The 12,481-nt window shown below is 38.7% G+C and overlaps 2 protein-coding genes across 8 annotated transcripts in view; one reads left to right on the top strand and one right to left on the bottom strand.

Moving 5' to 3' along the window:
- The window catches only part of LOC108057484 (sodium-coupled monocarboxylate transporter 2), a 36,237-nt gene that overhangs the window by 22,667 nt on the left and 1,089 nt on the right, over nt 1–12,481 (bottom strand). For 2 of the 4 annotated variants that reach the window (XM_070216099.1, XM_070216097.1), the window contains exon 2: nt 11,053–11,115. The gene's annotated coding sequence lies outside the window, so the exon portion shown is untranslated. Of the gene's footprint in view, nt 1–11,052; nt 11,116–11,968; nt 12,318–12,481 lie in introns of those variants that run through there. The other 2 variants (XM_070216098.1, XM_017141761.3) reach the window with 2 other exon arrangements.
- Nucleotides 1–12,481, top strand: part of LOC138913243 (uncharacterized) — a 66,475-nt gene that overhangs the window by 19,636 nt on the left and 34,358 nt on the right. For all 4 annotated transcript variants that reach the window (XR_011418888.1, XM_070216100.1, XM_070216102.1 and 1 more), the window contains exon 2: nt 7,643–7,927. Coding sequence is in view for 3 of the 4 variants with exons in the window: in XM_070216100.1 (XP_070072201.1) it covers nt 7,643–7,927 (285 nt within the window). In the remaining variant the exon portion in view is untranslated. The remainder of the gene's footprint in view (nt 1–7,642; nt 7,928–12,481) is intronic.

A 12,481-nucleotide genomic window follows, 5' to 3' on the forward strand; every position in this document is an offset into this window, starting at 1 on the left:
CCGCACGATACAAAAATTCAAAGCAAAACGACGAGAAAGTATGCTCTCTTTACATGGCTAACTAATTGAAATTTACGCTGAGCCAAACGTTTTTTGCACTTTTAAATTATGTATGAACCTGCGAGAGCTCAAATCTTAAAAGTTCTATTGACTTTACGGGTTTATTAACGAGGGAAAAATGTGTTGCAGAAAGGGTTAAAATATAGGGGGAAACATACGTTCCCAATTTGATTTTAAATAATTAACAACAAATTTATATTAACTGATAATTTCCTTAATTTATGTTTGCTATCCAGCTTTGCAAATATTTACTTCAACTACCCCTGCGTAAATATTAGCTTTTTTGATTGCACACTGTATTTCACGCATGTTTCGGATTAAATATAAGTTAATTTAAACAACATCAGCTTTATATGGTCGCAGTGATGAGGACGCTGTTTGTTTAATGTTTAAATATTCAACAGGGAAAACGTTATCAAAAATTCATAAGCTTTGCGAAAATATCGAATTCATTGCTGAATATTTTTGTTGTCGTTGTTTTCGTTGTACTTCAGTTTGTTTTTCACTGTTTTTTTTCAATAATATTTTTATTTTTTTTGCTGCGCTGGCCAACAATGGTTGAAGGAGGGCGGAAAAGAGCTGAAATTTTCGCCGAACCACACAAATCAATTTGCAATTGCGCTCATTGTGAAAATGCGAATGAAAATGTTTTTATTACAATAGTTTTGATGCGGTTTTTATTTATTTACCACAATAACGATGCCGGCAACAACAACTAAGGCAACAATTTCCCCTCAAACGCATTGTTGTGTTTTTAGTTTAATTTTTGCAGCTGTTGCATTTATTTTTTGCTTGAATGGCGTTCAACGAGCATTGAAATCGGTAATATTTGTATCTGCTTTATGCATTTGTTGGTTTGTTCTAGTCTAATTGCGGGAAAAGGGTATTTTTGGGAGCAGGCTCATTTGCATTTCCAAAAACCCAAAGTGTTTTATGTGTTTCATATCAATTTATTATAAATGGAGTATTTAGACAATTCAATTATGACTAAGCAATTAATTTAACTGCCTCTCACTTGGTGGTTAATTTAATTCGAGTCTCCAACTAGGCGGCAGCTTGAAGTATTTATCAAATTCCATTAAAAAATTAACACATGATTCAGCTCGCAGGAGGCAAACAGCATCTTTAACACCCCCCAAACACAGCCGACGAGGGAATCTCGGGAAGAGCTCGTCAGCACTTACCTTTAATTAAATGATTTATGCTAATTTTGCCCCGCGTTGCCAAGTTAATTAAATTCCATTGGATGGTGGCCTTCTTCTCCCGCTTCTTCTCTAGATGATTAGTAGGCTCCGCTGTGATGTGGCTATTGTGGAGCGCTTGTTGTTTGCCACCTAATTGTTGGTAATATTACCATCGATTAGCTGAGCCTTCAGTGAATATTGTTTAGTGTTTTAATATTTGCCAAATGCACTGCGCGCTGTCCGCCTGAAGAGGGCAAATATTGATCACTTTGCTCGCCTCAAGGGCAGAAATGGTGAATGAAAACAGCAAAAAGCACAAATCTGAGATACTTTCGTACTTCATTTGACTGCACATTTTGATTGCTTTCTGTATGTATCAGATCTAAATTGGATTTGGAATTATACAAGCGCCGCCAGCCGCATTTAAAAGCACAGGTTCAGCTGAGTAAATTAAAGTAATCAAAAATGTCTGCCAAATTAAATCTATTTGTCCAACAGACACTTCATCATCATCTGCTGGGCATCATCTGCTTTCAATTAGTCGAAACAAATAACTCGAAACAAAAATAGTAGCCTAGCAGAAAATAATGGAGTTAGTCACCAGACTCCCGGGGCCCGATAACAACAATAAGCAATCAACTGGGTGCGCTGAGTGGTCCTATCTCTCCGAACCATCAGCCATCGGCTATCAGTCATCAGCCATCAGCATTCATTTGCGTGTTTTCGCGTGTAAAGTGCCACACACATCACACATCGACTATTGTAAATATTCCGCGTGCCGAAACTAATTGATAATACAAAAACCAACCTCAAAACAATACCGAAACAGCGAAAATTGATACTGCTGACAATGTTTTTATGCATTCCAGTGCCAGACCGCCGTATTGTTTCCATCGAGTGCTTCAGTTTCGATTTAATTATGTGATTTTCAAATTAAAATCAGTTAACCTGTCCATTAGTCTGCTTCCTGGTACAATTACCTCTAATTATTGTTTTTATGGGAGCTTGGTTTTTTCCCAAAAAAAAAACAGTATCTTGGTATACGAAATTGTTCTTCCCCCAAAATATCTCCCATCAAATAACATTTTCGTGACTCATGGACACTTCTTAAAGAACAATAAACCAGACAGAAATTTAAATAAAAACCAGATAGTAAATTAGAAGCAGTTAACCTATTTTTATAAATATTTGATATTTTTCCCCGAAACACTCAAGTTATCTTAACTACCTACTTAAAAATCAAATCAGACCACAGGCAATTATTTTTAGCTTTGATTGCCTTGTTATCTGTGAGTGGTAAATAAATGTAAAAAATTAAAATTATAAAAAGCCCGTTCAAATAAATAATCTCGTGACCACAAATACTGGTTTTGCCAGGCAAAGTTAAAGTTTTGTTTTGATATGTGTACGTATGTCTAAGTAAATACCTAAAACAGATGAATAAAGAAAGTTTCTTAGCGGCAGCTAGCCAAATATTAACTTTATAGACTTTATGTTTGCACTGCAGATGTACGCACGCAATTGGAACAAAATAATTGTTTAGGAAAATATTTACTTAACTTTATTCACACCATAACACTTTAACCCTGTATTATTAATGTCAGGGCATTAAAAAGTCATTAATACGATAGCTAATTCATTTTATTAATGGTTGTGAAAAACTGTAACTCGGTTGGCTGCCTACAAATCGACCCTTCTTGTAGATTAGGAATTTATGGGTAATTTAACAGCCCTTCTATGTACTCCGACTTAGTTTTTTTGTGATTAATTAAGCCAACACCTTTATGACAACTTTTCCCATGAATTATCATTCACGTTTTTAGGGAAATTGCCTTACACAACCTGCCATAAAGTCTTGTCTTATCTGCTTGAAGACCCTAAAGATACCAGAAGATTTTACGGCTGATCTTCTCCGTGCTAAAGTTTCTCCCAGTTGCAGTCGGCATTTATTATTTATTTATTTTTTATCAACAAATTGAGTTCCCATGTTCGGGCTGTGCGATATGTACTTGCACTTCTGACCGACAGGCAAACAAGCAAAGCACTTGGACTACTCACAGACACCATTGGCCATTGTCACTGGCATTTCCACACAGCTCCCGGCTTCTGACCACGATCCCAGAAACGCAGAAAACCCAGAAAACCCCCGGAAAACAACACGGAAAACACTGAAAACACTGAAAACAGTGAAATCGTTGAAAACCCTGAAAACCAAAGCCCCGAGGACCGTCGAGGCTAACGAAGTGGTGCGTCTGGCCGACTTTAGTGGTGCATTTGTTGGATGGGCGAAGTCGAGTGGAGCATTGCACTTGAGTGATTTTTTATTGTGACACGTGCACGCTGTGCAGCAAATTAAATGCTTCATCCACAATAACAGCAATGAGAGATGTGGCTCCAGGGGCTCCAGATAGCCATCCAGCCAACATTCTCTGACAAGCAATTAAAATGCGTTGCAAATGTGGCCGAGGGAAAAAATTGATAAAACACTGCGGACTTTAATTGAGGCTCAAGCAGCCGAGTGGCCGAGTAGCCGAGAGTGGGTGTGTGTGTTTACGCACTCTTGCCACACACTGACAGTTTCAATTTTCCACTCCAGTCCATAAAATTGTATTTTTCCATTCATTATTCATTACTCTTAATAGCTCCCACAATGATAGTGAAGAAGAAAAAAAAAAAAAAAATAAGAGAGTTGCTAAAAAACGATTCAATTTAAATATCTGTTTTCCTTGCCTTTTTTTTTTTGCCAATTGAGCAAATATTAAAATTGAAAATTTTTATTTATTTGCTTACTCAAATATTACACCATAATGTGTTTGCTTAATTCGGTTTTTCCAGTCATATTTATTCGCCAATAATGTCTGGCACTTATTTTATTTGTATTTTTACCAGCTTGTCATGTGATTCTTCTATACGGTTTTTTTTGTGGTGCTTCCCTAACCACTGAGTCAGCAGCACACGCAGCTGTCTTGGTATTTATTTTAAACTCGAGATCTTTAAATATTTACACGGCTGCAAGTGTAAAGCACGTGATCGCAGATACGTACTAAATCCAGCTTGCTCAACGCGGTTCACAGACCATGGACCACATTTCATGGGCTGGGCATTGAACGCGGATTATAATATTTTGCACAAAATCATTTAGCATACGGACGGGGGATTATGGCCATATTAAGAATGTAATTAATTTAAGCTTGTATCAATGAAAGGCTACAGTAAAATAAACAACAGCAATAACCGCACAAAATAAAGCGAGTTCAAAGGACAAAGGGAAAAAATAAAAAGGAATTTGCGCAGCACTGCGCAAAAGACAGCAAAATATACATAATTTAAATAATTAAATGCATATACGAAACAATGCCTGGCCAGGAAGAGGGGGCGTGGTTCGCTGCTGGTCCACCCGCTCATTATTTATATTGTATATGCACTTTCAGCGCCTACTGCCGCCCCAAGATTTATGATCTCCGGGCAAAGGGCGGGGCTCCTCGGCTTTTGGGCTCCTGGGCCAAGGGGCATTGGACAGCCGACAGAGATTGACATAAATAAAAGGGGTCTGGTCGGCTGACGGTGGCTTGTTGGTTGGTTAGTCGTTGCTTGTTTCGTTTGGCTGGCTGGCCAAGGAGCATGAAAACAATTTCGGCTTGTACTATTCAGCCTGCCTGCTGCATTTACAAAGGGAGACAAATGTGAGTGCTGACGAAAGATGAAATTTCAATACACTTATATAGCTTCTGGGCTTGGAAATTCAATTTACGAAAATGCTAAGCAAGTGCTAAGAGAAAAATATGATAACTGTCAGCAAATTGGCTCACTTTAAAGTCAGTCAATAGAAATAAACCAATTTAATGAATATTTTCAGATTAGGTAGCAGTTTAGTTAGTAATTATTTGTATTGAAAATTGTACCTATTTGTATAGATATTTTTAAAGCATAAAGCATCTTAAATTAATAATTTTGAATATTTCCTAACTGATTCTCAGGTTCGACTGGTTGCAAACCCATTGGTTAAGTTATAATACCTTCCTTTTAAGGGAGCAATAATGATATTTTCGCAAGTACAGGACACGACAACCCATGAAGAGCAAAACGAAATCAAAAGAACAGAACACAAATTTATCTGTGGCGATTTATGGAGCATGTTTTGGGCCCATGTCGAGAGCACACACATTCGGATCCCCAGATGGGAGCGAAGAAATAAGGGGCGGTCCTCAGGACGTCCTGCTTGTTGAGTTCATAAATAGCGATGTTGCATGCAACTTGAAGAGCGCCTCGGTTCAGTTCTGGTTCTGGTTCTGTCTTTTCCTTCAGTTCACTTCAGCTTCAGCACTCGAGGTTCTAATTTTTATGAGCATGTTGCGTGCAACTGGAGGGCAGGCCATGCAGCATACTTCAAGGCGTTTCCCCCCGAGCTTTTGTTGTGCTGCTCTTTCCAATTTTAATGTCGTGACGTCAGTAGGAATAGGACGTACCACTGAATCGAATGCAAGTTTTGCATTCAGTTCGTATATTTCTGTGATTTAATGTTGTCACTGCCAAAAAAATGCTTTATCATGAGAGCACAGAAGGCACATTACACATACGCCCCATGTGCCCGGCCGAAAAGCCAGCGAACAATAAAAATTATGCCCCCTAATGACGTGGCGAGGCTTCCCAAAGAGGAGAAAATTGAAAACACCATTCGGTCGGCTCTTTTCGCCACCCTTTTGATTTCGTTTGGCCTGACTTTGGAGCCGCCCTGTGTTGCATGTGGCAAGCAATTCGATCTGTTGCCAGCGGCAAGTTGCAATCATTTTTGGCCCCGCCAAATAGAGCAGAGTAAATGGTAGCCTGATAACTGGAAGGAAGGAGGGCTTTCATCGCTGCAAACTTTGCCACAAAACTATCAGCAAGACTGCCACTTCATTGCTGCACTCGTTGTTTTTGTTGTTCAAGTGCCGCCGAGGCAGAAGCTGCTGTACACGATTGCGATGCACAGGAAAAATATATTTAACACTGGATTACATACTGAATTTTTTTCTACTCTTACAAAAGTACGTTTCAAAAAACCAATAGTTAAAAAATATATCTTTTCGAAAACTAATCTAAATAAATTAAGAATAAAATTAAATTAAGAAACTTTTTTCTCAATTGTTTTCAATAAATATAGGAATATATTCCTTGGATAATATTTTTCTTAGTGTTCCTGGGGACTGCGGATTTGATTTCGCTCGAGTTGGCCGGGTCTGTTGGGTTGGTTCGCTGTCTGCTTAGCGTGTTGGCCAAACAGAACTGGAAGCCACAAGAAACTGGGTTCGGCTTCCGTCTGGAGCTTCTGGGTTACTCACTTTGCCCTATTCCCATCCAACTTTCATTGATTACTTTGTTATGGATTTTTCCATTTCTCTTCTGATGGACGACTTTTTGCGTGTGTGTTTGTTTGGGTGTTGCTTGGATTTACAGCACAAGCAATGCAACTGCAGTTGCTCCTTTGATTGTGGCAATTAGAGCTAACGAAAGGGTGCCAAAAGTTTGTGTAATTTCATATTCAATGTATACAATTCTCGGGTTAAGCCCCTTGGCTTTGGTAATTTCAGTGGGGTAAAGGATATGGTCTTAAATTCACCATAAAATTAAATAAACAAATCCAAATTTTGAACTTAAATCCCACTGCAGCGACACTTTATGCCAATCGATGTGCAATTAAAATGCGAACCATGCCCGCGTTTATGATTAGAGAGAAAGATCGACGCAATTTTATGCACGTAGCTCGTCGATTCAACTTCAAATAGCCGGAGCGCATTAGCCAGAAATAATATTCAGATGGCGTCGCGCCGCCGTCACCATCGCAATGCCAACAACAATTAGGCACAAGTTGAAATACGAGCAGCGACGACCAAGAGACGGTTGTTAATAGTGTTGAGGATGGCCCGCTGGTGCGGCGATGGGCCAGGAATTGGGCCTGCACTTAAGCACAGCGACTCGATCTCAACTTTGGCCAAATGGAATTGGAATGACAAGTCGCGGGAGGGGAGGAAGTTATGGGTTGGGCTGCTCCCTGGGGCACTGAGCGAAAAAACTATGCTTGCAATGTTTAAAATTTAAATATTTTAAAAATTATTGGAATTATTTTAAAAAGGATTTCCTTAAAAATATTTTATCTAACCAAAACAAGTTGAAAGGTTGGTTTTTTTTTAAATATTCCATTTTTTTATTGAATCTATATTTTTTTAAGAGATATGCGGTATTATTAAATACATTTTTTTTCATCTAAGACATTTTATGTAGTAAAAGAATATTTGTTCACCATCCAAGATTATTTTTGCAATGTCACTGATCATTTTTTCATCCTTTATTATTATTTGGGTTGTGTTTAAAATAACAAATATTTTGTTTCCTAATATTAAAACCTTCTTTTTTCCCAGTGCATAGTCACGCAACTGGAAAGGAGTGGATCGGGATAGTCGGTGATGCGAAATGCGAATGGGATGTGATGCCCAGCTGGATGCCGCCTATTGGCCTGTTGTTGTCACATTTATCACGGCTGTCTGATTGCGGGGAACGGCACAGTGCTTGCAGAACTTGCTGCAGGTCAAGTTACCACCGGCAAGTGAGATTTTTTAAAGTTGTTCCCGCTGATTCCTTGCCGATTTCTTCAGCCAGACAAATGAAATGGAACAGAACAGAAGAGAATCAGCAGAACAGAAAAGGTAAGCTGCATTTGGCCCGGGGACGTCCTTTGTGTGCGCCGGTTCAACGAACTGGCATGCAAAATGTATTTTTATTGAATTTCATTGATAAATGCTGCTTGCAACATGCATGGGGCCCTTACTGTTGCTCCTTTCGGTTGTTTGTTCGATGGCAATTCGATTTCTGATTGCATGCCCGTGCCGGTGCATAAGTATGCCCTTACTTAGGCCCCTTTTAATCGACTTAAATCCAATTTGGGTCATTTGCAATCAGTGGCCCAAAGGTAACCGAACTCTCCGGCAAGTCATTCAACTTTTGTGAAATGTCTGCGAATTCTGCCATCGATCTGTATTGATTAGCCAAAAAAATACGGTAAAGTGGCCGAGCATCTGGCGAGAGTTTCGCTCTATTGGAACTTGTTTTTACATTTTTTATGACACCTCTGGCGGGCGATTGCCGAAATCGATTTAAAAATAGTTAATTTGTGTCATGTGATTCCAATTAATCAGCCGAAAGCTCTAGAAGTTGCGACTGCCTTTTGACAGACTGCATGCCAACTGCACTTGCAATTATTAAATAATTCCACCGCAGCCACAGACAGTCATCAGTAGAGTAAATATACCTTGCAGTATTCCACATGACTCACAAGCTCTGGCTTAAATATGCTTAACATGCTGTTTACCGCCTGCAATGGCCAAATAATTAAGAAAAACAAACAGTTCGTTTAACCAGGCCACTTACGAGGTGTCAATGTCAAGTATTTAAGGCCTTAAGTCAATCAACTGATCTTCTCGTATTTTCTTATTTTTGATACGAACTCGTACAGCTCGTAATACTTCATTTGAAATACGAAAATGGTGCTATTGACATCAAAGCCGCTAGAAAATGTTATTTTCGTCGCGCTTGGAAAAGCTATTTTCAGACTGGAAATCACTTTGCAAGATTATTTGCGTGGAGTCTTTTAAGCAACCGGTATCGACTCAGTCACGTGGTTTGGCAATCGGGTTTGGTTTGTTTTCCGAGTAGTTGATATAGTGGTCATGTGCTGTTTTTCCATTGCCTGATTGCTAAGGAGAATTGTATGCTGCACAGATAGCAGGCGCGTGGACTGCTTATATGTGTAATAACTCGTGACTTGTGGGGTTTGTCGTTTTCCTTAAACGGGTTTTTTAATTTTTGTGGGAATTTTTGGAGGAAAATGTTGAAGGATTTTAATTTTAATAATTTACGGAAATTTATTGAAAATTTTATAGAAAAGTCTAATGAAGATCTATAAAATTAGTTGATATTATCTCGTTTCCCTTTACTACAAAAATTCTACAAAGTTTCCTTACACCTTTAAAATTGTATTTCTTATTTACTTTGCACGTTTTGAAAATATGTGCCAAATGAGTGATTTTCTAGAAGTTGACTGGATAATAAACAATGTGAAACTCGCGCCTCTTGCACTTGACACGCAATGGGGCTGCTGTTGCTATGCTAATTGACTATTTTGTAAAATTATTGTAATCCGACGTAAGGAAACGATCGCATGAAAGGTTGCGGAAAAATTCGAAGGGAGAGACAGAGACGAGGTGAAAGAGAAAAAATCTTTCATTCATGACTTGTCGGATGTCAACAGAAATATAAAAAATTAACAACAGCAACAAAAAGTTCGAGTATCGGCGTTAAATTGGCATCAACAATGCTGTCGTCTCGATAAAATATTCATGAAATATGCTCTACGAGTGTATGTGCTGTAAGGATTTGACTTCATTATTCGGCTTGCGGTGCGGTCGCAGGTTGTGGTCGATGTGGTTACAGAAAGCCATCGACGTTACACTCGTCAAAAAAAGAATTCAGAACAAATATTATACAAATTTAAAGTAAAAAATTTTAACATTTTTGTATAAAAAGCGCATTGTACTTAATTAATACAGTATCTTTTAAATTAAAAATTGATTGAGGAATATGTGTACTCATGTACAAAATAAATTATGTTGAGGTTCTTAGATGTATATGAACAAAAAAAACCGAAAGAACATTTTGGAATTCATTATTTATTTTTCTACGCTTCTAGATGCACATAAAATTTTAATTTTCTTGAATATTTAATTTTAAAACCAAAATTTTTCCCAGTGCACGATATTATGCGTGTCCTTATTATGGGAGATAAATCGTTAATACCAGTTTGACAATCTGTCCGATGCGGGCTCATGTTTAATTAGTCATGTTTGTCACAAATTCTGACATATGAGCTTTTCAATCAATGCAACTCATTTAAAACCGTCAGTTGGCTGGCCACCAGCAGCGGGTATCTGCTATCTAAAAATAAAACCAATTTCGATTCCAATTGCAATCGGCAACCACTCGGTTGACAGTTGTTGTTTTTGCCCCTGCCGCATTGGTATAGTTGCACAAGAAGAAATATCGTTGCATATTTCACGCCCCAGCATTGCGCGAATATTTATCAAGTTACCCTAGTCCGCACTTGGTCCTTCCCTTTCTTTTAAAAAAGGCAGCGTCTTTTGCAGGAGGGGCAAAAAAATAGTTAAAATGTAGATTTATGCAAATGGAACGCATAGCTCGCTCGCTCGCATCCTGTCCCATCTCGCATTCCCTGTATGCCAATGTGTTAGTAGCCCGCCAGGCGTTCGTCCTTCCTCCTCCTTGCTTTTCCACTATTTTTTCCCATTTTTTTTTGCCCACTGTCAGCTCAGTTTGCTTGCCAGCTCGCTGCCGGTTGTCTGTCTGTCCGACTGTCTGTCCTGTCCGCCTGTCTGGGTATTGAGTGTATTGCATTTAATATTTATTTGCTTTTATTTTCCCTTTTTACCCGCTGCCGAGCACATTTTTCTTTTTTGAGCTAGAGGAACTCTTCTGCCGCCGTCAGGTGGAAGAGGAAAATTAAAAATGCAATTGCGATTAAAATTGCATGACAAACGCGCGTCGGCAAAAAGTGTTGCCAAAGGGGGCTTGCATGTTTAGCACCCACCGAGCCAAACCCACCAACCCACTCTCCAAGCCCGATAAATAGTTGGATCCACAACGGGAGACTGCCGCACAGATGCCCCAGTTGTATACCCAATAGTATAGTAGTGATTCACTTTCATCTGATTCACGGGTTTTTATTTAAACCCTTCTAAGTAAATCAATTCACACTTACCTTTAGTCAAACGTGAAGAAAAAGTGTCACCAATTGTAATTAGCGCGATATCCGTCGTTGAATCTTTGGTACGTCACCAAAAAAGGAGAAGAAGTTTTATTTGTTAATTAGCGCGACATAAAATATTTTTAGCCCTATTTGTATTTGTCCCAGCCAAAAATACGCATAAATCGCTGAGATTTCACCGCCACAAAATGTTTTATATCCGCAATCGTTGTTACATTTAAATCCGTTCATATGCTGATTATAATTATTTTATATATTCATTTATCTTTTTGTTTTTGCCACTCTTGCCTGGCTATCTGCCCAGTTTCTCTCTTTAATAGAATTTAAATCTTGTGGCAACGGCCGCCACACGCGACACTCGGCCATATCATTCCCCCCTCCGAATTGCTCTATACCCTACATATATCTTTGTATCATTCCAAGCGCAATAAGCGATAAACAAAGCATGTGAGCAGAACAAGGAACAATGACTGAGAATGGCTAAAGACATGACAGTGACATAGGAAAATGCATATCAAGGTAAACTTGAAGGGATGCACAAGAAAAAATATATATAACTCGATAAAAATAGTATTTGAAGCTCTTAAAGTTTGATTTTCTTAGATTTTAAGGATTAAATGCATAGATTCAAAAATACACCTAGTGATACGATCTTAAAATTGTGGTTTTATAACTTTCCTATTAAATAAATTCTTGATTTTAAGGTCTCAAAGATCAAAAATAATTTTAAAAATGTAAAAAAATTTAAATACCCACGTGATAATGAGATTATTTTTGCGTGGACCTAGAGATATTTATAGTGGGATGCCACCTCAAAATGTGGCGAATCGTAATCACGTGACTAGCGAATGATTTTGATTTAACCGGCGCCAAACGATTCGGTTTTGTTTTTTTGGTATAAATCTTTTACTTTTTGTTTTGATTCCGGTTTACGCTTTCTGTTTTCTGCTTTCAGTTTATTTCTTCTTTGGCTCGACTGGCTGGCTATTAGTTATTTTTTGTTTTCCGCTTTTCGGTTTTCGGCCAGCATTCGTCACTCTTTCGCGCACTTGTCTGTCGCACGTCTGATGGGGGACTGAATGTCAAATGATTTGGCCGCCCAATGGTTATGCTTTATTTATAACGGCACTAATTAATTTTCACTCTTTCTGCCGAGTAAGCGGGGCGGGGCTGGGCTGAAAATGAAAATGGAATGGAAATGAAAACGATGTTGATGCGATTGTGATTGGGGGATAAGCTGGCCGACCGACTACGAGCGACTAATATAATTTGCGGAAATTGTGACACAGCACACTGGGGGCCAGGTAATTGCACCCGGCTATATGTAGGGCTCAAGCTCAAGGCCCGCACTCTCTTCTCTTCCGACTCCCATTGTCATATTTGTTATTAATTTTCCATATTCACATCACTATATAGTCTATAG

Source organism: Drosophila takahashii, chromosome 3R (genome assembly GCF_030179915.1).
Source record: "Drosophila takahashii strain IR98-3 E-12201 chromosome 3R, DtakHiC1v2, whole genome shotgun sequence".
Lineage (NCBI taxonomy): Eukaryota > Metazoa > Arthropoda > Insecta > Diptera > Drosophilidae > Drosophila > Drosophila takahashii.